The sequence below is a fragment of the Centropristis striata genome, chromosome 6, assembly GCF_030273125.1.
Source record: "Centropristis striata isolate RG_2023a ecotype Rhode Island chromosome 6, C.striata_1.0, whole genome shotgun sequence".
Lineage (NCBI taxonomy): Eukaryota > Metazoa > Chordata > Actinopteri > Perciformes > Serranidae > Centropristis > Centropristis striata.
The window spans coordinates 27972949-27996563 of record NC_081522.1 but is presented as its reverse complement, the minus strand read 5'-3'; the positions used below and the strand labels follow the sequence as shown (position 1 = coordinate 27996563).

Genomic DNA, 23615 nt, shown 5'->3' with positions numbered 1-23615 from the left:
ATTTTGTGTTTTTTTAATAGTTAATTACTACAACAATGATAGAAAAAAGAAAATTAAATTGTCTGGTAAAATTTTGAATATGATTGCACCAATCCATCAGTTTTTAACCCATTAAGGCCTAAAGCGCCTGGAAAAAAATGCCTGGAAAACCTATGGGCGATTTTCAAATGACCCCCTAAAACCTGAAGTTTTTCTGGAAATTCAACACCTACTAAATAGATTTTTCAGCCTCTGTAGCAGATAAAAATGAAATTCAAAAAGTATTAGAGAGCTTATACCCATGGCTTTCATACGAAGCTAACCTTCAATAAAGTTTTTTTAAAAATCAACAAACAGCAAATGTTACATTTGACTGAATAAAAAATCCTATGCATAATACTAATACATGCCCATTAGCAAGATGCAAACATGATATGACCACTGGAAGAACAAGACATAGTTCTCATTAGCCTACTGTAATAAAAAAATTTTTTATCATAATAATAATAATAAATAATAATACATTTTATATATTGCACTTTTCAGGGTACTCAACGACGCATAAAGTAATATAAGACATAAACAGTCATGATTTCTTATATCATCATCACAATCAATTAGCCTATTATTATTATTGATATTAATATATTATTAATAATATTATTATTATCTCCAGATGGCCACAAATCTGTCTGTTCTTCGGTGAAAATATGTTGTCGAAAAACATATTCCTCATCCATAAATGCCGGTCGATTGGTTTCGAGGGTTCAAAGTCCGGATCAGCAATTAAATCATCTGCTGTTTGCATCAGATCGCTTCCGTCACTTACTGCTGAGCTCCTCCGCTATAGTCGTCTTCCGTCATGATTTCAAAGTTCTGGAAAAGTCCAATGTTGCATTGCGACACTCCCGCATGTATTCTGGTCATGATTCTGATGCATTTCATTGGCCAAGAGACCGAAAATAGGTGGAAAAAAATACAAATACTACAAAATGACATATCCGCTGTCCCGGCCTTAATGGTAGAGTGACGCAACAGCGCTCCCGGTTTTAATGGTAGAAATGCGGTAATGCTTTCCCGGCGTCAATGGGTTAATATACCGCATTTCATATTGTAAATGGTTCTATCATGTTTTATGCAGTGTTTGCTTTGCAAAGTTGTCACAGTTCTCCAAATCCACAATTCAATTTGACTTTCAATTTCGAAGGTCAGGATTTGATCCAATCTTTTTAATGAAACATTTTTGTGTTCATGAGAGCAGTGCAATGTTAACCTTTGTCCCCACCTGTCATATTTCACAGCTGTATCTGTTGCAGTGACGGGGGCCGCAGTGACGGGGGCCACAGTGACATCACCACTGCTCCCCTGGACTACTGGCTGCTGTGCCACACCTCTTTGCTGGCTCCGCCTCCTTGATCTGATCTGAAGGAGGAAACAAACAGAGGGTAAAGGAGTTGGAATAAGAATGAAGCTCTAGTAGATATGTATCTGACCATAAACCAGATGATTGGGTGGCCAATCATAGTTAGAAGGAAAATTCTTATCTTGTTCCTGAGCCACATTCCCCACTTAGTCTGTGGTTAACCAGCAACAACCAACAACAAGGTGCTTCTGAAAGGACTTAGCCCAGTGTGTGTGTGTGTGTGTATGTGTGCGCGCACTCTGGAAAGCACTTGAAGCTATACTAGGAGGTTTACTTTCTATCCCACTTACTTTCCTTGAAAAAAAACATACCCTATGGTATGTCTTTATTAATTCCCCCTTTGTGTGTGTGTGTGTGTGTGTGTGTGTGTGTGTGTATTCCAGTGCTGGCCTCTATAAAAATCCATCCATCCATCCATTTTCTCCATCCTCTTATATGGGGCCGGGTCGCAGGGGTACCAGGAGAGGTCAAGTATTCCAGGCATCCCTCTGTCCAGCCACAACATAGTCCCTCCAGTGTGTTCTTGGTTGACCCCGGGGTCTCTTACCACAGTTCATCGTATAAAACCCGGCCCATATGAGAAAAGCTGTTATAACTGGCCTGTCCTGAGCCAGGATGTCTCAATGGAAGAGGGACTAAACAAATGCCCGAAGGGGAAGAGGATGAAAGAGGAGGAAATATTTGGACTAAAATGTGGACCAACTTTACCCAGAACCATACCCCAAAGGCTGTCAACCAGTGATGGCTCTAGTCACTGTGACAAGATGCTACAAGATGTATTCCTTTCCCAAGAAAAATCCCCTGGGCAATGTTCCAATCGCATCTTCCAATTATTTTTAACTGATGGTCTGTGGAGCTGTATATCAATGGATGTGACGTAAGAGATGGCAAGGTAGGAGAGAATATTTTCTTTCTTTTCAATATGAACAGAACTGCTCTGGGTCATAGGAGAAACATTTCTTAAGAGCAGCATTCCCCCAAATGATCAGAGAAAGCAAACCCATCTGAGCAAAACAACACAATCCCATATCTTCTAGTAAAACAGTAAAGATGGCACTTGCATATTTATTTCAGTAATTAACTTACTGTACTCAGCTAGACTAAACAAACACACACAGTGAACTACACCAACCAAATGATTCATTCTTTTATCACATTTTAAAGGAATTAGGGTAGACAGCTTTCAAAAAATGGCACTAGCAAACCTGAAAAGTGTTTTCGGTAACACTTTACTTGAAGGTATCGTCATAATAGTGACATGATGCTGTCATAACTGTGACATGACACAGTCATAAATGTGTCATAAACATTATGTCAATGTCATAAACGTTTATGACTGCTGTCATTAAGTGTCATTCGGTTTTTGTCATGACAAGTTGACATTCCTTGGGTTGTCTTGATTATGACAACTTGACTTTAATCAAAGTGACATTACCAGAAAATATCTTTGTCATGACAACTTGACATTAAATTTGTTTGGGATGTCCTTATTATGACAACTTGACTTTAATCAAAGTGACATTACCACAAAATGTCTTTGTCATGGCAACTTTACATAAACAAAATATGTTTCTATATTTGTGTTTATGGCAAGCTGGCATAATGATTATTATAATTAGATGTGCAAGGTTACAGACCAATTCTAGCACTTGGTCATAGATGTTTGACAGAATAATGACAAGATACCCAAAACTGACCATTATGACGGTGTAATGAAGATTTACCGTAATTACACCAATACTGAAGCAAAAAGAAGCAATTGTTGAAGAAATGTTAAAGAGTGGCACGATAACAAGCATCATACATCATTTGAATGCTTTCCTATTTTGCTTCTCTTAGTGATTGGATGCATAGTATGTTTTAATGTTGTAAATATACAATGCCTGCCGGCATGAAATATGCACTGCACTGCACGCTGGCCTATTACCTGTATTACGGTAATAGGCACTACTTGGCTGTACCGCGAGACAAGAGCCGGAGGACACCTGTTGAAGAGGAGACGAGAGGAGGGAAACGTACTGGAGCAAAGTTGGAAAGAAGGGGTAAGTCAAACGAAGCATCTTATAATTGAATTTCTGTGTAAATGCACGTGTATCTCTAGCAACTTTCTTGCTCAGTATTTGGTAGAAACTTACTAAACTGCTAATATTAGCTTGGTAAGGAGAACAGGTTAAAGTCGTTCTCGTTAGCTAGTCTGCAAACTTGTCCCATTGTATAGCCTATTATAGATTTGATTAGCAGATTGTGAGATGTAAATGGCTTGGTTTAAACCGTTTGATTTGGTTTTAACATGGAGTGGTCGTGTTTTTCCCCCTTTTTAATGCTGGTCTAGATGGAAACTCGTGGCAAGAAGAGAGGTGCATGGGGGGGCAGGACCAAAGACATTACGTCAAAACCTCACCAGTGTTCCTCTCATAGACTGTGAGTTTAAAGACGGAATAAGTAATTGATTAAATAAATAGTTATATAATAATATTGAAGCCTTGTGTATTGTGTATATGTAAAAGTGGGATCATCTGGGCAGCACATACACTTTTGTGCATTCTATATAGTAAACCAGATTAGAAAAATACAAATATCAGATATTTCATTAAGGCCTCTCCCTGATAGATGGCATTACATGTATTTAAACATGATGTCCCAGTTTCTTCAATGTCATGGATAACAATAGGCAACGTCTTGTAATGGATTTACATTTAATTAGATACATTGATTTCTCCATGGTCTTAGATCGAAGGCCAGAGGGGTTTGCACTTCAGTAATCCATCTAAAAATGTTGGGTAATATTTAAATTCATATCCCACTTCAAGCCCAGTAAGAAGTTTGACTAAATGTTGTTTGTGTGTCTGTTGGTAGTGACAATTCAGGATGCTCAATCTGAAGATGAGGCTGGCATGCAACCGAAGACCAAAAAGGCCATCGTTCCAGCACTTGGGGGTTGACCGCAACACGATTGCAAGGACGGCTTCCATCGCCGAGCTCTACATCTGTTTCTCCGATGTATTTAAGAGTTTGTCAAGAGATGAGCATGAAAAAATCTCCATGTTCACAGCAATTTACTAATTGGTCATTAGTTTTTATTGTATTGTTTTAATAATGTTTTAAGAGGCTGGAACACCACATTGTTTCTTCCAGTATTTATTTGTTGTTTTTTCAACAATATTGGAATTTCTGACATTTACAAATGCTGTATTATGTTGGATGTCAGTATGTTATGCATGTTGAGCATGTTGTCACAGTATTAAACTGCTATATTGTTAACTTCCTGAGTGTTTGTCTTGACAAAGTTTCTAACAGCACATTATAAGGTGTTAGAATATCTTCATTCCACTGTCATAATGGTGTCATGACAGTCAGTTTATACTTCATGATATGTTAATGACAAATCAAAATGTTACCACTTTACTTGAGGTCAAAGAATATCTTCATTACACCGTCATAATGGTGTCATGACAATCAGTTTATACTCCATGATATGTTAATGACAAATCAAAATGCTACCACTTTACTTGAGGTCAAATAATATCTTCATTACAACATCATAATGGTGTCATGACAGTCAGTTTTGGGTATCTTGTCGGTATTCTGTCAAACATCTAAGACCAAGTGCTAGAATTGGTCTGTAACCTTGCACATCTAATTATAATAATCATTATGCCAGCTTGCCATAAACACACATATAGAAACATATTTTGTTTATGTCAAGTTGCCATGACAAAGACATTTTGTGGTAATGTCACTTTGATTAAAGTCAAGTTGTCATAATAAGGACATCCCAAACAAATTTAATGTCAAGTTGTCATGACAAAGATATTTTCTGGTAATGTCACTTTGATTAAAGTCAAGTTGTCATAATCAAGACAACCCAAGGAATGTCAACTTGTCATGACAAAAACCGAATGACACTTAATGACAGCAGTCATAAACGTTTATGACATTGACATAATGTTTATGACACGTTTATGACTGTGTCATGTCACAGTTATGACAGTATCATGTCACTATTATGACGATACCTTCAAGTAAAGTGTTACCGTGTTTTCTACTAAATCTTACAGAATGGGACTACTGGTGTGGGCCCAGTTGTACTTTTCTACAGGAGTCACTGGTCCATCCAAGAGACAACAAACAATGCTGTGAAGGTAAGTTCCCACTATACAATCATATACATCAAAAATAGGGTGATCAAGGTGTATTTATCATGGTTTAACTGTTTGACAAATACTTAAATCTGTATTTTTTCTTGAAGTCTACCAAAATGATAATTCATCTGTCCCCAGAAAACCGGATCGATTTACAGTGGCTCATATTTTTGCTCTTTCTTTGACACTTACTGTATAATTATATTTTCTTTCAGATAAACATTGAGTTTTGGACACACACACTGAAAACAGCAAGCAGTGAATTTGTCCCCTGCATTTAACCCATCCCACACCAGTGAACACACCATGCTTAGGAGCAGTGGGCAGCAGATTACTGCGCTCAGGGAGCAGTGGGGGTTAGGTGCCTTGCTCAAGGGCACTTCAGTCCTTGACCTGTCAGTTTGTGCATATGAATCTTAATCTTCTAAGACATCTCTAGATATTTCCTAAATTGACCTGTTGAAGCTCTGTTTTCCGTTTGGATGCTGACAGAGTTAGTATAGAGCTGCTGCTCAGTCATGACACCTGTGGTTAAGCCATCAATGGAATCTTCTTAAAAGCACAGTTGAGGGATACCATTCATTGTTTACTATCTGCTAATGCAAGCTGCAGTTAAGTAATGTGTTTGGGCAAAACAAAATTGTTGACATTTTTATTCTGCCCTTGATTTTTAGGACGACAAATGGGTGCAGGGAGATTGAAATGACATTTACTGTGTGCTTTAAGGTGGACATTGAAGCAGTGGTGTGCTCAAACTCTGTGCATATAGTATAAATATATATAATATATCACCCTTAAACCCTGTCAAACTGACCCCTACTTTCTGAAATAGCTGCTACTGTGTTGGCACTGAGAACAAAAACACTCAGAAACGCGTTGTTACCAAATATTATGAAAACTCAATGCAATAAAAACAGATAAGCCCCGTTGTCTCAGAAGTGTTACATTAGATGCCAACTAAGTGAGCCTCGCTGCCCAGTCTGGTTTTAGCAGAGGGATTTGGCATCTACATTAAGCTGTTGAAACTCTGGTTGTCAGACACTTGGTCCTTTGTTTGAGACTTTCAGACTGCTAGCTCTCAGTGGATGCAGATTTCTTAAAAGGCTAAAGAAAACCATACTGTTTGGGAAGAGTGTGAGAGAAATTCCAGATGGCAGAGAGTACAGATCAACATTCCTGAGAATTGCATTCGAGGTTAAAGGCAACTCCATATGGAGAATATTGTAAGAATACCTTACTGCAGCACACCTGCCAGCCACAGTGTATGGGCACAAGTGTAGGGTTAAGTGGAATATAGTTTGAAGAGTAAAGTGATTAATCATTATCAAGCTGTGCCAATCACAGCCTGCCTGCACCCAATTGTCCTCCTAAAAATCAAGGACAGGATCAAAGCTGTAAGCAGTACAAAAAACACTCACCAAAGTAAGAGGTGTGAAGAAACAATTCACACGTGGAAGGGGAGTAATATTGTTGTGTGGTTAATTAAAGTAAAAGTTTACATTTTTTAAAAATATTTTTAAAAATATATTTTTTTCTTTTCTTGCAGGGACTTGGAGAAAAGATCACAACTGCCCTCACATTCGTCTGTTAAATATAAGGCCTCGGCCAAACGGGCGAAAATAGCTAGCCAAGGGTTGCCAACCATCCCTTGAAAAAAGGAATCGTCCCGTATTTAGAAACAAAAGCACCCGTCATTTATTGAGGTGAAAAGGGACGCGCTTTGTCTTGCTCAAGGGCACTTCAGTCCTATACCTGTCAGTACCGGGATTCGAACCGGCGACTCTCCAGTTACAAGCCCGATTCCTAACCTCTAGGCCACAGACTGCACTTCAGTCACAAAAAAGGGGTCGGCCGGCCCTGGCAATGAGGTGTCCCTTATTTATTTTTCTGGGAGTTGGCAACCCTGAGCTAGCCTAGCTCTGTCCAAAACTAACAAAATCTGAGCACCACCTAAACACAGAACAGTTAATCTGCATAAAAACCACAGTGTAAAAAAATCAAGTTGTGGATTTATAGAATGTTAAGAGCTAGACTATATCTTGGCCTAAAGCAGTGACTTCTTGGCTCTCTACTTGTTGTGTGTCAACGGGTGTGACCAGTCTTGACATCGAGCTAAACTAAGCTAAGCCAAGCTAAGCCAAGCGGCTTTACACATGTACTGAATGTAAAGATACAGTATGAGAGTAGTATCAAACTTATGATGTAACGCTGCAAGAAAATGAGTTTAGTTTTTCAAAATATCAAACTATTGCTTCAGAGTGCTAAGATAAGAATATATTAAATACATGTGCAGGGAAAAGATGTATGATGTGGCTTTAAAGTTGTAATTATGTTGTTATTAAGTCCTGTCATATTATCTAATAATAATAATAATAATAATAATAATTGCCTATCATTATTTTGCAACAGTGATCTATATAATAATATCAGGTGTGTACATCATTACATAAATCCCACACTACTACAATCATAATTTTCCTGTGTTGCATCAACTAACACTCACTGTCACCAAACAAGCTGGACAGAAATCAAACTAAAAAGTCATGATTTTCTTTAGGAGAAAAATAAAATCAATTACTTTAGAGTTGGGGGTTTTAAAATGGGGGGCGGACCTTCTTAGGGGGGCTAATACAGTCTCAGGGGAGGCTCAGTAAGTAAAAGACAAAAACATGACAGCAGTTATTACTTTAGTTATCAAAAGAAGATCACATAGAATAGCCTGTGATTTTTCTCCCATCAGACTGAGGTTATTTCCAAGCTTGTGAGTAAAATAAGCTGCAGAGATAATGTTTATGGTTAAAGAAACTGTGTAAGGGGGTCCCATGCCATAATTGCCACAGTACAAACCAACTTTACCTGAGTTTGAGTTAGTGAAGTCGAGGTCCGACTCTTGAACACCCGTCCAGGTGCAGGACTACGCTGTCTTGGCTTGGCCTGTGTTTGAGGACCCTTAACTTCTGCCCTCTGTCTCCCCATTGGGTCCAACAGGTATCGCTGGGCCAGGCGCATCACCCGGGTCAGTACACTTTTAGCTCCGGTAACTGAGTCTGAGGGTAAAAACAATGAGTCAGTATTGTAAATTCCTTTCTGGTTCTCAACCAGAAATCAACAAAGTATTTCTTCAGGTGTTACAAGCCCAATAAAGTAGAACATGTCATTTAAGAGCATATGAAATTGTAAAACTGCATATTATCATAATCACACTCATTTTGCAGACTTCCAGGGCCTGAGCACCACTCAGTTACAAAATCCTGTGATGATCCTGTAAGCTGTGCATGTTGGAGTAACAAAATAAGTTATCATTCCACTACAGGCATAGCCCAGCTGAATTGCCTTTGTGTATGTGTGTGTGTTTGGTGTGTGAATGTGTCCTTGTTACACAAATTAATGTTATCAGTGGCTCACCATATTTACTCAGGGGGCCGAATCTGCCTGCTTAGGCAAGCTGTGAACACAAAGACCCACTTATACAATATACTGTCCGTGTTTGTGTGCAAGTACGCTCATGCATACTATCACTTACGGACACAATGAAGTTGTATCTCATGTTTAATCATACAAGAAAAGCAAGATATTGATGTGATCATGTCTTTACTGTTCATTGTGTGTTGAAAAGAAAACCTGATCTTAACATGACAAATCAGACTTGAACACTGATTTAGAATTGAAAAAAATTCTGCTGTCTCACTTTGTGCAGTATATTATTTATAAATGTGGTCCATAACTCCTTTTTATTCTTTGACGCAATAGAGTCAGAGTTCACAGTGCTTTTACCTAAATGTGTTCCTGAAGACAGATTTCCCTGAAAATAGTAAAGAGCTTACTGTAAACAATTTCTTAAAATAACACAAGCTCATTAAATTAGATTTGCCCACAAACACATAACTTCCTTATTCATAGTTTTTAATTATTATCTTTCAGTGTTTATTTGTATGGGGTCAAGCATTTAAAGCCTCAACTACTGTGCATCTATTGTCCCTAGATGGGCCTTTAAAATACACAAAACTCAGCAATAAAACATCATGCACAACAGCCTCAAACTTGTATTTTCTACATTATGAACAAAGTCTATAAAAAATAATCACCATGGTAACTCTGGCCAATTCAAAATCTTCTGATTTACCTGATGTAAATATGGTTAAAACACACTAGTATTGGATATGCTCTCTGTATGTGACAGAGGCTTAGTTTACAGTTTACACAGAGAGTTTACAGCATATTTGGTAAGGGGTGATCTATTATGGTGGAAAAACTGTAAGCATGCTCTATTTGTTTACTAGAACTTCTCTGGTATCCAGCTTAAGTATTGTTAAAGGTATCCAGTCTTTCAGTTAACCAATGAGAAGCAATTTAGTTAAAATATTACCAAGGATTGTCTTGTGACAGAATTGTGATGTAATGCACTATTATGCAGGCCAGTACTTGTCTTGCAACAAATATGCCCTATGTTGAACCTGCGCATGTGATTGTGATTTAGTACCAGTGTCATCTTTTTCCTGTATTAGCTGGGACCATTTACCGGTCAGGCTAAGATAAATGGATGTTGGGCGTCTAGACCCGACATAGACTAATTTTGTCTTACCATCCCCCAAAAATAGATTGAGACGGATGTTAGAAAAGTGTAGTTACACATAGGCAGAGCATACACACACTCACCTTTCTCAGTTGTCTTTTCTCCTTGAGAAGGCGTTGGCACATTTTCCTTTTCTTCACCTCCGTTGACTTGGGTTGGCAGTGCAGACTTTAGTTCCTGTTCTGAAAAAGAGACCACCACAATCTTTCACACACAAGGCTATATTAACCACAAAAATCTCTTATTGGACTGTTGGAGGCCATGTTGTATGTGTATTGATCAGGCCTTTTGTTTGGTTTGTTTTTCCCCTTTGTTTTCTGCTGGGACTGGTGACCGATTTCTTATTTTAGATTATTAGATTAGATTCTTAGATTATAGTTCATTGGCAGAAGGATTTCTTTTGGATCCGCCGGCCCATTGAGGGTTGGTCCAAGAGTCTCCCTTTCTTTTATCGATTTTGCCAGCCCACCAGACCTTTTGTTTTTTAGTTTTGATTCCCTCTGGGTTGTTTTGTTCGTTTAATTTTGTGTAATAAATCATTGTTTTGCACCACTCCTGACTCTGGCAATTATGTTAGATCCCCTTTATTGGGAGCACACAGCAATCTGAAGACTGTTCATCCTGTCCATCCATTTTTGCACATAATGGCTAACACCATCTGCTGTCTTGTGGTATGTACAATGAAAGCTGAGATTTACCACCACCAGTAAATACTGTAAAGTTATCAAATACTTTTTGATTTACAGTTGATCATTTCCCATTTGGCCAAAGTAAGTTATTAAGTCTTCATCATGCTGTGTGCTTTTGTCAAGTCAGATTAACTAGCAAGTCACTGGACCAGAGTTTACAATCATAGAATCAATGATTTTGGAAATGCCTGGTCCAGTTTGTATGTTTTAACTCCCTGTGCCATGATACAAGTCAGTGTGTGGGTTGTTTCATTTGAGAGGCTGGGAGGTGATGTTGACTTCTAATTTGTAAAATTGCATATTAGTGTTTTAACACAAGCTTCAAGGATAAGGGCTCTGCCAAACAGGAAGAGCCGATGATAAAGTGGAGTGTCTCCCGGCCCTAATGGGAGGTCTTTGCAGAGTCCTGAGTAGGGTTATCTTTGATGTTAAAACAACTCCATTTCCCAGACACACCCGCCCCCCTCTGCTATAGCCCATGGCTCTCTCCCTCGGCCTCATGTCTCTCTCTTCTTCCTTCCCTTGCCCGATCTATCTCAATCACTGTCAGACATCGGTGAAGGAAAGGTTCTCTTCCACACCCAAATGCCAACTTCAAAACACTGACAAGTCACAGCACATCTCCCATTAGCCACCCAAAGACTAACTAGATAGGAACATATGGCATTATGAAACCGATTAAGAGGGGAAATTAGAAAGGTTTCGTAGGTCTGACAATGTTTTATCCTGTTGACTGCACACATGTTCAGATTTAAACTTCTTTCAGCAACTCCAAATCCTTCTTGGACTATTGAATGCAAAGCCACACAATAAGCGTCATACTTTACTTTCATTTTAGGAATAAAAATGTTTTCATAGTGCCAACATAGTTACACATGTACACATGCAAAGACACTACGGAAGTATAACACTGGTGAGCTCACCTGCGCAGTTTCTGTATGACTCAGGGTTGTAATGAGAAGGTCTGAATGACTGTGTGTGTGTGATTTATTGCTGGAACTCAGCCCTGTGCAGGTTCTGCTACTCTTTCTGAAGCTGCCACCCAGCAGTCAGTTGCATTCTCACACAATCTAGATGCTCTTTAAACAAAGAGCTTTTGACGAAACGCAATGTAAACAGCTGATACCAAATCCAGTGAAATTCTGCAACTTTTTGATAACCAATTTGATACCAGGTTCAAATACAAAAACAAGAGAATTCATAGAACTTTAGTTACATCTATAACTCTTTGTATTTTCCCCAGCTGCAGAGCACAGAGAAATGATGACGCAGCACTCCCTAAACTTGTTGCTCTCACTACCAACATTAGCTGCTCTGTTTCAGAACTCTGTTCTATTTCTGGTACTTGCCAACAGTTTGTTGGGCTGAAAAAGGAACATGCAGACTGAAATACAACCTATGTGTTCTGTTTGGATTAAAGGCAAAGTTAGCCGAGTCTCACTCCATGCTGCAGTGCATTGAGTTCACATTATCTGCCGGACTAAGTGTTGGGTAAGCACAGGGACACTAGGCATCCCTTGGCATGAATATTATTCCCATGTAATAATTATACATAGGCCTCTATACAGTACAGGCTCACAGAGAGCCACGGCCTATCCCAGACCACACTTGGTGAGAGGCGGAAACACCCTGGTGCCAGTGAATGTGGGTCCACATTCTGGTCACAGTGCTGACCACTGAATTATGCCACTCCTGATAGCAATATTCTTTACTTAAATCTAATTTTTGGGATCAGTTCAATCCAAGTTCGGCAGTAGAAGGTGGGAGATGTGTGTCTCATCTACCGATAACAAACCCTTTATGAAAAGGTACTGCATATCTAAACATGCTTGTTGAGTTGTAAACTAAGTGATATATGTGTACTGCCATAAAACACATTAATGATGGCCTTGGTATTGACATATTTGCCAAATGTATAAAAGTCAACATTTTATATGTTGAAAATGGCTCATATTTCACTCGTGTCTCAAATAAGATTCCATTCAACTAAATGTATCAGTCCACACTGCGGGTGTGAGACATGCGTCCCATTGAGACCCCCCACATGTTTTTATGGATCAAATCTATTTTTGTGGCATTTAGTGAAGCATTATTTTTACATAGACAGCGGTTTAAATCACACAGATATTCTGTTGTCTATGCGTTTGAAATATATTAACTGCATCCACATTGATTGAACAATCCTCCCAGTCTGTTTGTGTGTCTGTTTCACTACACGCAGATTCACCTCACTCACTACAGAGGGCAGGGAAATAAAATCAATCAATCAATTTATACAAACATTGTTGATTTCTTATCCATGAAGCAGAGATTAAACCTATTCGGAAACTTGTTTAATCAATTAACATTTGGTTAATACGTTCAAAATACATGTACATCTGAATTATTTATAACAGCTGTCTATGCAGATTACGCAGCCATACACACCCGTGTGTAGGGCTGACCTCCGGTGGTCGGCCAAAAAAAAATGTTTACGCCCTCTAATCAGAGGTCACTGAGCAACTCCTGTAACCTTTGATTGGAAGTCCCCCAGGGGATGTTTCAGCAGATTTTTTAGTCCTCTGTCTCACACGTGTCTTATGGAACAGAGATGGTCACATTTTACTCAATCCAGCTCTCTACAAATGCTGCCTAAATAGTGTTTGCTAAAATCGTCCATAGGTGTATCTCGCTTTTCTAGTCTTAGCGACCGCTCAGAGTGCTTTTTACACCAACAAGGCTAAGGCTGCCATGCAAGTTGTGACCTGCTCATTAGTAAGGTAAACACACTCAAACACTGATGGCATCGCCATCGGGTGTAATTTAGGTTTTAGTATCATGCCCAAAACAATCAAATATATTGCTCCAGTTTTTCCAGCACTGCATCACAACTTACTGGCTTTCAAAATGGCTGCCATGCAAATATAAATTATTACTCATTATTCAACTGAAATGGGCTTGGCATCAAAGCAACTGCTATTAATTAAATAATCCTGGATCCTGTTCAGCCTCCGTTCAACTGCCACTTTCAAACAACCGCAGCTTGTTGTAGCACAGGTTGTTCTGTCTTTTTTTATTCTTTAAATACAGCCTTTAAAATTGAGTTTATAGGGCAAATAGCTAAAAAAAATAACCAGGTAGAGCTTTGGTCCTAATGGCGTCTTTGGAATTATTAACAGAGCGACACATCACCAGCTTACCTATATAGCTGTCAGACAATCACTTAAGTCTGCCAAAGAAGGGCTTCAGCTACTCACTTTATACAGCTGATGACAAAACAAAGGTTTAGACTAAGACTATAATAATAGATGCCAAAACACACCAACATACAGACTCCCTATTCTCATACTGTAATGACAGGGCTGAAGACTTTTGGGCAAAGCCATTGACAATACAACATCACATGAGGTATCATAAGCCTTTGCCAAACCAGCTCTAGGAATTGTAATGCTGGCAGGAGTGTATTCACCATTTTGGTCCAGACTGAAAAATCTCGACGAACTTTGGATAGATTTCCACATATGAGCAACTCCCTGTGTCTTTGGGGAACCCCTGACATTCTGTACTGCCCCAAGCTGGTACATCTTCTCTATTATCTGCTGAAATCTGTGTGGAATACCTCGACCGCAATACATTGGATGGATTGGATACAGCTTGAGGGATCCTCTTAGCTTAATTAAAAAAAAAAAAAATTGTCCAGTGCATTGGTTTGGGTTAGCATGCCTACATTCACTAAACTAGGATGGACATGGCTAACATTACAACTGCTAAACATGAGAGCATTACCATTGACATTGTGAGCATGTTAGCATGCTGATGTTAGCATTTTGCTCAAAGCACCTCTGTGCATAAGAATACTTTCACAGAGCTATTAGCATGACTGTGGACTGTTGTTAATTTAAAGAGTAACATTAAATCCACACGTTGATTATTACAACATTAACAGTCACTTTATTACATAATAAATTGCTTCTGGTCCCAGTTTTTATTGCAACATAAGATTCGCCTATTTCTAGAGAGAAACCAGTAATTTCTTTCCTCTTGACTTTCCAAAATCCATGAAAAATCTATGATAATCACTAGGACACACCTCCAACAAAGCCTAGCATGGAAAGCAGTTGAATCTGAATCTGCCAAGCTCAAATATGAATGAAGATTCTGTTATTGTTTTGCCTATTTCTTGCAGAAACTAAGAGTAAGCAGGCAACTACTATTTTACTACAAAAATTATCTGTAAGTAGTAGAGATGTAAAAATGAGTGTTACATACGTAACTATGGCTCTATGAAATATGGCTGACCATCACATGTCATATTTAGGCTTTGAAATGTCTGCAATGTCGGGCCATCTGACAGCTGTGAGGGGGATGGGATTGTCAGCCATCGCAGGGTACCACTGGGGCAGGAGGACGATTTTTCTTAAATTCTGTGCCAAAATTACCTTCAGATTTAGAGAGAGACGAGTGGATAAGCGACCATGTAGCATTACATTAAAATAGTCTCTGAGCCAACGATAACTTGTCAATAATCAATGAGATCAACTGCAAACAGGTCACAACAAGCAAAGGTTGTAACGTGTTTTCTAAATATTTCATTAGCTCATACAGTAATTGAACATATTACACGGATAAGCCAATAAAGCTATGTTTGGAGGGTTAGGGTCGAGTTTGTGTCAGACAGTCTAAGTTGTAATAATAGGTGTAGCTGCTGTAGTCTGTTTTAAGATAGAGTGATGCATGCTCATGTAGAGTAAATTCACAGACACGCAAATTAATGAAAACAAAGGGCATAACACAAACAGTGATGTCGTAACTTTAAGCTATTAAATTAAAACATATGGTCCACATCACAACTCACACACACAAACCATTGAGAATGTCGGTGTTGGTGAGCTCAGCTCCGGGGTTTCTCTATGACTCAGGGATATAATTAGAAGGTATGAATGACAGTGTGTGTTTTACTGCCCACTCTCTCTCTCCCCGTCTCTCCCTCTTTCTCTCAAAGTCAGTTTCAGATGACAGAGTACTCTGCTGATTCTTCAGTGTCCAGGAATTAATGCTGATGACACACAGCCTTTTGAAGGTTGTGTTTTGGTGTGTTTGAAGCATCTGCCGTCCTCTGGGAGTTGGCGGGGCAGCACACCTGTAGCCAGGATTGAATAAGCTCTAATGTAAGGCTGGGCTCAGCAGATCCTGTGGCCTGGAAGCTTACTGACACTGCTCAATGGCAGCTTTGAAGTGCTGAACATTTATGGAGGAGGAAAAAGTAGACAGAAACAAGACTGGATAGAAACCTAGTCTATGGCCTGATTGTGCAAGGTCAATATGTGAACAAATAGTTACCGGGGTAGTCAGCAGTTATTTTAATGAAGAATAAGGGTTCTTGTATGTTTTATTTAAGGCATCATATTTTGACAGTCTTGTATTTCTGTGGTCGACACTGTGCTCTTATTTTGAAAGCTGCATGCGTTTAGCGACAGGAAGTTATTAAAAACAGTAAGTCACAGTTTAGTGTGATTAAAACAACTTTAAAAGCTAATGTTAGCTCGCGGGCTAACGAACGGCATATTGCAGCAGTGTGTTTGGACCTCTGACCGGCCCGTACAGGTTGATAGTATTTAGTTCGGCGCGCGCATATGCATACTTAGCGATCATGTGGGGTCGGGATTGATACAGACAGGTAAGCAGATTTCTCTGTCATGTTTTGAAGTGGAGAAAAGGGGTGGGCAGCTCAGTAAATTCAGTGCGCGGCCTACCTAGAGTCTGGTGGCCCTCCAGACTCTAGGTAATTATGAACATACCCAAATCCTCAACTGTAAGGCCTAATGGAAAATGTTGATCCTTACTTTAGGGCTGACCTCCTTCACTGTGCCCAGCAGTTGAGTACAGTGAGGAACTTTACTTGGGTTTTGAGGAGCTGCAGTGTCTATTCAAGGACAAACTGAAGCCTTCACTGTACATATACTACCACTTGACAACTTCACTGATTATTTCCTCTATGCTCTGATTGCCAACACTTGTCTGTTCAGAGTTCATCACCATCCCTCTCTCTCATTTGGCTGCGCACTTGCTTCGCCCACGCTATGCACTGAGCTATTCCTCTCATACTAACCTCGCATACCAAGATATGCATCAAACTGTGTCAGCGCCCATCATATTCAATCATACACAACATTTGCATCACACACACAGAAAAAAAATATGTATACAGAACAGTATACTAACAGTAGCACCAAACATGCAATACATAGAGGCAATTGAGAGAATTTCTTAAATAAGGCTCTGTGAAGATGTCCTAAAGTAAGGAATACAGAAGGGGAAAATAGAGGGGAAAACTTGTAAACAATAAATATTCTACTCCTACCCGGGTTACATTCACACCACTCAAATTTGACAACTGCAAATGATGGCCTCTAGGCTCTCCCAAAGAAGTGTGTTCACAATTTCTATAGAATGGGACTTTAATTTTGGCTAAATACAAGAGGCAAGTCAGGAAACATAAAATTGTATTGCAGAAAGGAGACAAGATGCTACTCAGCAGTTTTCAAGACTCCAAAACCTAGAGTAATATTATGACCTGAAGGAAAACCACAGTGTTTTATGTCTTATTCACTGTAATACGAGTCTATCATGCTGAGCTTAGGTTTCATGGACTGTATTTGTTTTGTCAGGACTGCCACCAGAATGACCTCAGAAAAGATGATACCTTTACCAATTATGCTGGCTGGAGAGAGAATGCTGTAGTGATGGTCAGTGAAGGCAATATTTAGATTTATAAGTATATCTATCAATTTATAGCCCAAGTACTAAATTTACTTGGATTCTGTGGTGATTATGGGCGAGTTAATATGAGGAGTTTAACAAGACTTTATGATGGAAAAACAAGTCCTTTTTTTAAGCAAGAATTTTGGAGGGAATTGTTTGAACCTTCATCTAGAACAGACCTGGGCATTAGACGGCCCGCGGGCCACATCCAGCCCCTTGGTTGACTCTGACTGGCCCATGTAAGGTTATGGAAATTACAAAAAAAACGTATTGTCTCATTTTAACCTCATGCATGGACTAAAGCTGCATCGCTTTTATTTTGACGCGTATGACGATATACGTATAGCAACAAGTGCGCAGGATTGGATGGTATCACAAGACGATCTTAGCCCTCAGAAATGTCCGCTCGTGGTAAAAAAAGAAAGGTAGATGCCGAATGCAGAATTTTAAACAAAAATTGGACTTCTAAGTATTTGTTTACCGAAGTCAAAGGTAAAGCTGTGTGTTTACTTTGTTGGGAGCAGATCGCCTTCTTTAAGGACTACTATTTGAGTTGGCATTATGAGACGAAACACACGGAGAAATACAAAAACTTGACTGATGCTGAAAGGGCGCAGACATTGGAAGCTTTGCTAGCTAAGCTGCAAAAGCAGCAAGGTTTTTTTAAGCAAACTTCACACATCCAGGGATGCAGCAACCAAGACCAGCTTTGTGATATCCCACAAAATCACTAAAACAGTAAGCCATTCTCGGAGGGGGAGTTTGTGAAAGAGTGCTTGGTGGACTCTGCAGCACTAATATGCCCTGAAAAAAAGGCGCATTTGAGCAAGTCCCGCTGTCCAGGTGAACAGTGACGAGGAGGATCGAAGACATTGCGAGGAATCTGGAGCTTCAGCTGCAACATGAAGTGGCAAGTTTTTACTTTTTCTCCTTGGCTTTGGACGAGAGCTGTGATGTCCACAACACAGCCCAACTACTCATATTTGTCCGGGGGATTACGGACTTCCAAGATTACGGAGGAGCTGGCAGCCATGGGGACGACGACAGGGAGTGATCTGTTTATGGAGGTTAATGGCTGCATGGACACACTGGGACTGAAATGGGACAGACTGGCAGGTGTCACAACGGACAGTAGTCCAAATCATACAGGGAAAAATGTCAGACTTTTTTTGCATTGTATTATACACCAACATGTGTTGTGTAAGTCGAAAATGAACCATGTTATTGATGTTGTTGCTAAAACAGTAAACTTCATCAGGGCACAGGCATTGAATCACAGACAGTTTGTCTCACTTTTGGAGGAGCATGAGACCGAGAAAAGTGACATCAGCTACCACACAGCTGTCAGATGGCTCAGCCTTGGCAAAGTGCTAAAAAGATTTTGGGACCTGAAAGCAGAGATCCGAGAGTTTTGTGAGACGAAAGGCGGAGACATCCCAGAGCTCTCAGATGAGGACTGGATGGCAGATTTAGCTTTTGCTGTTGACGTGACGGCACTGATGAACGAACTGAACACCAAACTGCAAGGCAAAGGCCTTTTTGTTCATGAAATGCACAGCCTGGTGAAGGCTTTCATGAGAAAGATGCAATTTCTTTCAAGCCAACTGGAGAGCAAAACTCTCACTCACATGGTGACTCACAAAGAAGTCACTCCATCAGCTGATCACCTCCGCAGGTACTCATCCATGTTAGGAGCATTGCATTGTGAGTCAAGGCGATTTAGACCTCAGAACTAAGAGGATGAAATGCACATGATTTCCTCTCGCTTTACCTACAATGTGGAAAATGCACCCAGTGATGTTCAGCTGGAACTCATTGACCTACAGTCTGATGCAGTACTGGCAGAGCACTTTAAGTCAGGATCTCTGCTTGATTTCTACTCTTGTCTTAAGGAGGAGAACTTTCCAAACATGAGGAGACATGCTCAGAAGATGTTGGCTCTCTTTGGCTCTACCTACATATGTGAACAAACATTTTCAATTAAGTTTACAAAATCAAGGTATAGATCCTCTCTCACTGTAGATCATCTGTCAGCTGTGCTTCGCATCTCCACCACAGACATTCAACCTGACTTTAATGCACTCGTTAAAGCCCAGCAGAGACTTCTCTCACTGAACAAGAAAACATAACTTAAAAACAGCAAATGAAGTGGTTAGACTACAAATGTAAATGGTAAATGGTAAATGGACCTGCACTTATATAGCGCTTTTCTAGTTGCTTTGCGACCACTTAAAGCGCTTTACACTACAGACTGCGCTCACATTCATTCTGGTGGCAGAGACTACCCTAAACGGTCCCACCTGCCACCATTAGGAATTCATTCACACACCGATGAACACAGCATCGGGAGCAATTTGGGGTTCAGTATCTTGCTCAAGGATACTTCGGCATGTAGGCTACGACAGTCAGGGATCGAACCACCAACCCTTCGGTTGGGGGCCAACCGACTCTACCGACTGAGCCACAGCCGCCCACATGTAGGCATGTAAAGGCACCAACTAGCAGTGAACTGGGACACAGTTCAGTTAGTTCAATATGCATCTTGCTTAATGTTTGGAGCACAAAAGCAATATTGTGATGTCTGTAGAATGCTAAGAACCTCTTTCCAACAGTATTTGAAACTCAAAATGTGTTTTGGAGTGAATGTGACTGAAAATGTTCACTAATATAAGTCACAAATGCTTAGAAAAGGTTTCACAAAAGTTCACATTTTGTTTACCATTGCTTTGGGAAATTTGAGTGAATAAATTAATTTTTTTGTAAGGCAACCTCACTTTCTCATTGGAAGTGAGGTTCCTCACAACCTCATTGCTTAATTATAACAGCCTACTCTTACCGGCTTGTCAAAACAATGCTATTTACTGCTTTTTATTAAAAAAACATATAATTAATATTATGCAGAATTGAGTTCAGCTTTTTGCCCCGGCCCTTCTCAATATTTTTTGGTTCTCATGTGGCCCCATGGAAAAAATAATTGCCCACCACTGATCTAGAAAGTAGTTGCTGGTAGTGGTAGCTGGCACCCTTTATCTAGTCAGGATCTGTCAGCTCATTAAGTGATTGACTGACCAGTCACGCCATAACTTCACTTCTCAGAATTAATCAGAACAGCATGTCGACATGTCTGGTAAAAAGTGTTTACATGTTGGAATGTTAGAGGCACACAAACAAGTCCTCCAAACCATACAATCACATAGGTTGTTTGTTCCTATCCTCAATTATAACCCACAGGAGCATTTCCTAAATTAGCACCCCCTGCCAGGACATCAGTTCTGAAACCTTAAGGTTGCGGTTGCGGCTTTAAACGTGTCGCTAACATTGTAAAACTGCCTTAGTTTGGTTTGTTTAGCCAACAAAACTACTTGGTTTAGCAAAAGATTTTTAAAAAGTAAAATATATGGATTTAATAACCAGATGTGAGGTAGTTACATAGATGACATAAAACGTTATGCAGCCGTGACAAACCTATGCAGAGGCTAGGCACGGCAGTTAAGATAACAACGTTGACTTTTTGTTTCACACAGGACACAAACACATTTGGATGAAATTCCGGTTCGTTTGACACTTTCGCCACATAAGTGGACCTTGTCATTCTTTCTTCCACATATCCTAACTTCCTGCCGTTGCTTTTAGACTCCATACCGTCGCTTTGACCTTTGTGTCATTCATAATTACCACGGCCACTAGAGGCAGTCTCTAGTCGCGACAGTCTCAGGCAGCTGAATACTTAATAACTGCATTAAGATGAAGTTAGTTGAACAATTGTATTAACTGGATGCTTTTGTTAATTGCAATGAAGAACTAATTACAGCTTTACTGATGATAAACTGTGAAAACAGTTGCAATTTATTAGTCCTAAGGCACACAGTAAAGCAGTATCAACATTTTGCTGAATTCTGGTATTTTTTTATGTCTGAAAATGTGGAATAATAGTCCTCTTAAAGCTGCTCTAATCAACATTTTTAAGAAAAAAAAACAGGGTAATGGATAGCTTTTATCAAAAAACTCAGCTTTTGGTTTGCCCTCACAGTTCTCATGGACATAGTTTCCCACAGCAGCAGGCAATCAATCTGACACTGACCTCATTGGAAACTGTTCGGTAAAAAAGTCAGGAACTTTCAAAAAATGCCTGGCAGGTGATTGGATGAACCATCTGTCCAATATTGTCACACACTATCCACTGCTAGCCAGATAAGAGAATACTAGCTTCAGCATGCCCCTCTTTGTTCTTTTAATGAAGAAGTGCTCTCCAGTGCCGATATAACGGAAGCTCCTGCAGCATCTATGCTAACATCTTAAAGAGGCACCATTGTTGTTTTGAAGGAGTAGCCTCTCAGTAGCTTGTCAAAGAGTGCTGATTGGTCCAAACCACTGTGGTTCATACACAAATTAATTACCCAAAGACTGACAAGATGGATTGACCATCTGGTGACATCACATTCTCTCAGGATTTCTATCGTGAGAAACCACCTATCATATGCTACCTGCCCAGGACCAAACGACAGACAATGTTTACGACTCCCTGGTGAATATAGTGGAGCATTAAACTACTAAAGAGACAGATATTTCACTTAGAAGTTTGTGGAGGCCAAAACAGAGCTGAACGGAGAGTTAACATTGGACTGACGTTTTTTTAGATGGCCATAATGGCTAAAAAATGCTAATGTTGCAATAAATCTGCTGGAATGCACATATGATTGCTTTCACCACAACAACCTTGTAAGGTGTCACTGTTGTGTGTGCAGTGTGTTAACCACAAAGTGACACAAAGGAATCAATTGTTGTTGTCCCCTTTTGTTCTAAAGAACACAAACCAATAATTAAATCGGTTATGAGTGTTGTTAAAGTCAGTGGAAAGAAAGTAAGCATGCTGATGCCCAACTCCAATGATTCTCCAATGATAAACTGGGGGGGGTCCTCTTTTGACTGGTCCTTATCACAGAACAATGGACAACAGTGAGAGCTAGTCAAGCTATTTGTTATTTTAGCCTACTGGACATGACTCTGATCAACCTCCAGTCGCCACATGTCCTTCCTCTGCATACTGTTCGGTCACACAGCACAAAGGACTGTTTAACCTTTACTACTGGGTAAAGTCTGCAAAAAGATAAAGAGCAGAGGGGAAAAACACAGGGAAAAAGAAAAGATCATATCAGACAGAGAAGTAGAAAGTGTGAGAGAAAGAGATCAGAGGTACAGGAGGGAAGGAAGATGGTATATAAGAAAAATGGTGCAATAATTTCCAGATGTCTTGTGTAGTTAGAGATAAGCTGATAACTTGACAAAAAGGAAAACAAAGATTAGTAGGATCTCTCTGTGTGAGATAACTGCCCCCGCACTTTAAGTACACAAAAAGAAGCATGTTGTTGTTGAAGATGTTGTTGCGCAGATATCCACAAAAGTGTGCGCCTTCAAAGAGCAATGTAATAGATTCATTTCATTCATGTTATTAAAAAGTGTAGGTCGCTAAGTGGAAGCAGAGGTTGAATCACTGAACAAAGGTATTGTTTTCAGTTGGGTTTAACAAGGATTATCCAGGTACCAACAGATAGAGGCTGAGGGTGTGGACATGCAGTTATTTTATCAGTCTGGCTCATCACCAACATCAAAGTTGTTTAGAGTTCAAAGCCCTCAGCAGCCACCCTACGAACCCTCAAAACTAACAGAGGATAAATTATCACAACGGGGAATGAACCAGCCTATTGTTTGATTTGACTGGCATGAAATAACAACCTACTATGTTTATTCTGAGAATTAAAAAGTAGTAAATTGGTTTATTGAATACTTTAGGTCTTAGGTGAGTCTATTAGGGTGTTTTAGACTTCACGGTGGTGTAAACTTGCAATGAACTACAACTGATTTATTTAGCCTGCACTGATAAAGAGGGAAAGACAGACAGAAAAAAAAAACGGTACGTAGGATGAAGACAAAAGAAGACAAGAGATTATGAGTAAGAGGAAGGGGATTTCCACTGTTGTCTGTGGTCCACTTAAAGCACCCAAACTAAGAACAAACTTGCAAAAGAAAACGCCTTTCTCTAACAATCTTTCCAGGGAATAATGTCATAT

At 39.7% G+C, this 23615-nt stretch overlaps 1 protein-coding gene across 1 annotated transcript in view; it reads right to left on the bottom strand.

The window, feature by feature from the left end:
- The window catches only part of si:ch211-266k8.4 (carabin), a 73609-nt gene that overhangs the window by 22187 nt on the left and 27807 nt on the right, over window positions 1-23615 (bottom strand). Inside the window, exons 11-13 of the mRNA XM_059335467.1 lie at window positions 10201-10299; window positions 8401-8591; window positions 1265-1401 (exon numbers count right to left, since the gene is read on the bottom strand). Of these exons, the coding sequence (XP_059191450.1) occupies window positions 1265-1401; window positions 8401-8591; window positions 10201-10299 (427 nt within the window). The remainder of the gene's footprint in view (window positions 1-1264; window positions 1402-8400; window positions 8592-10200; window positions 10300-23615) is intronic.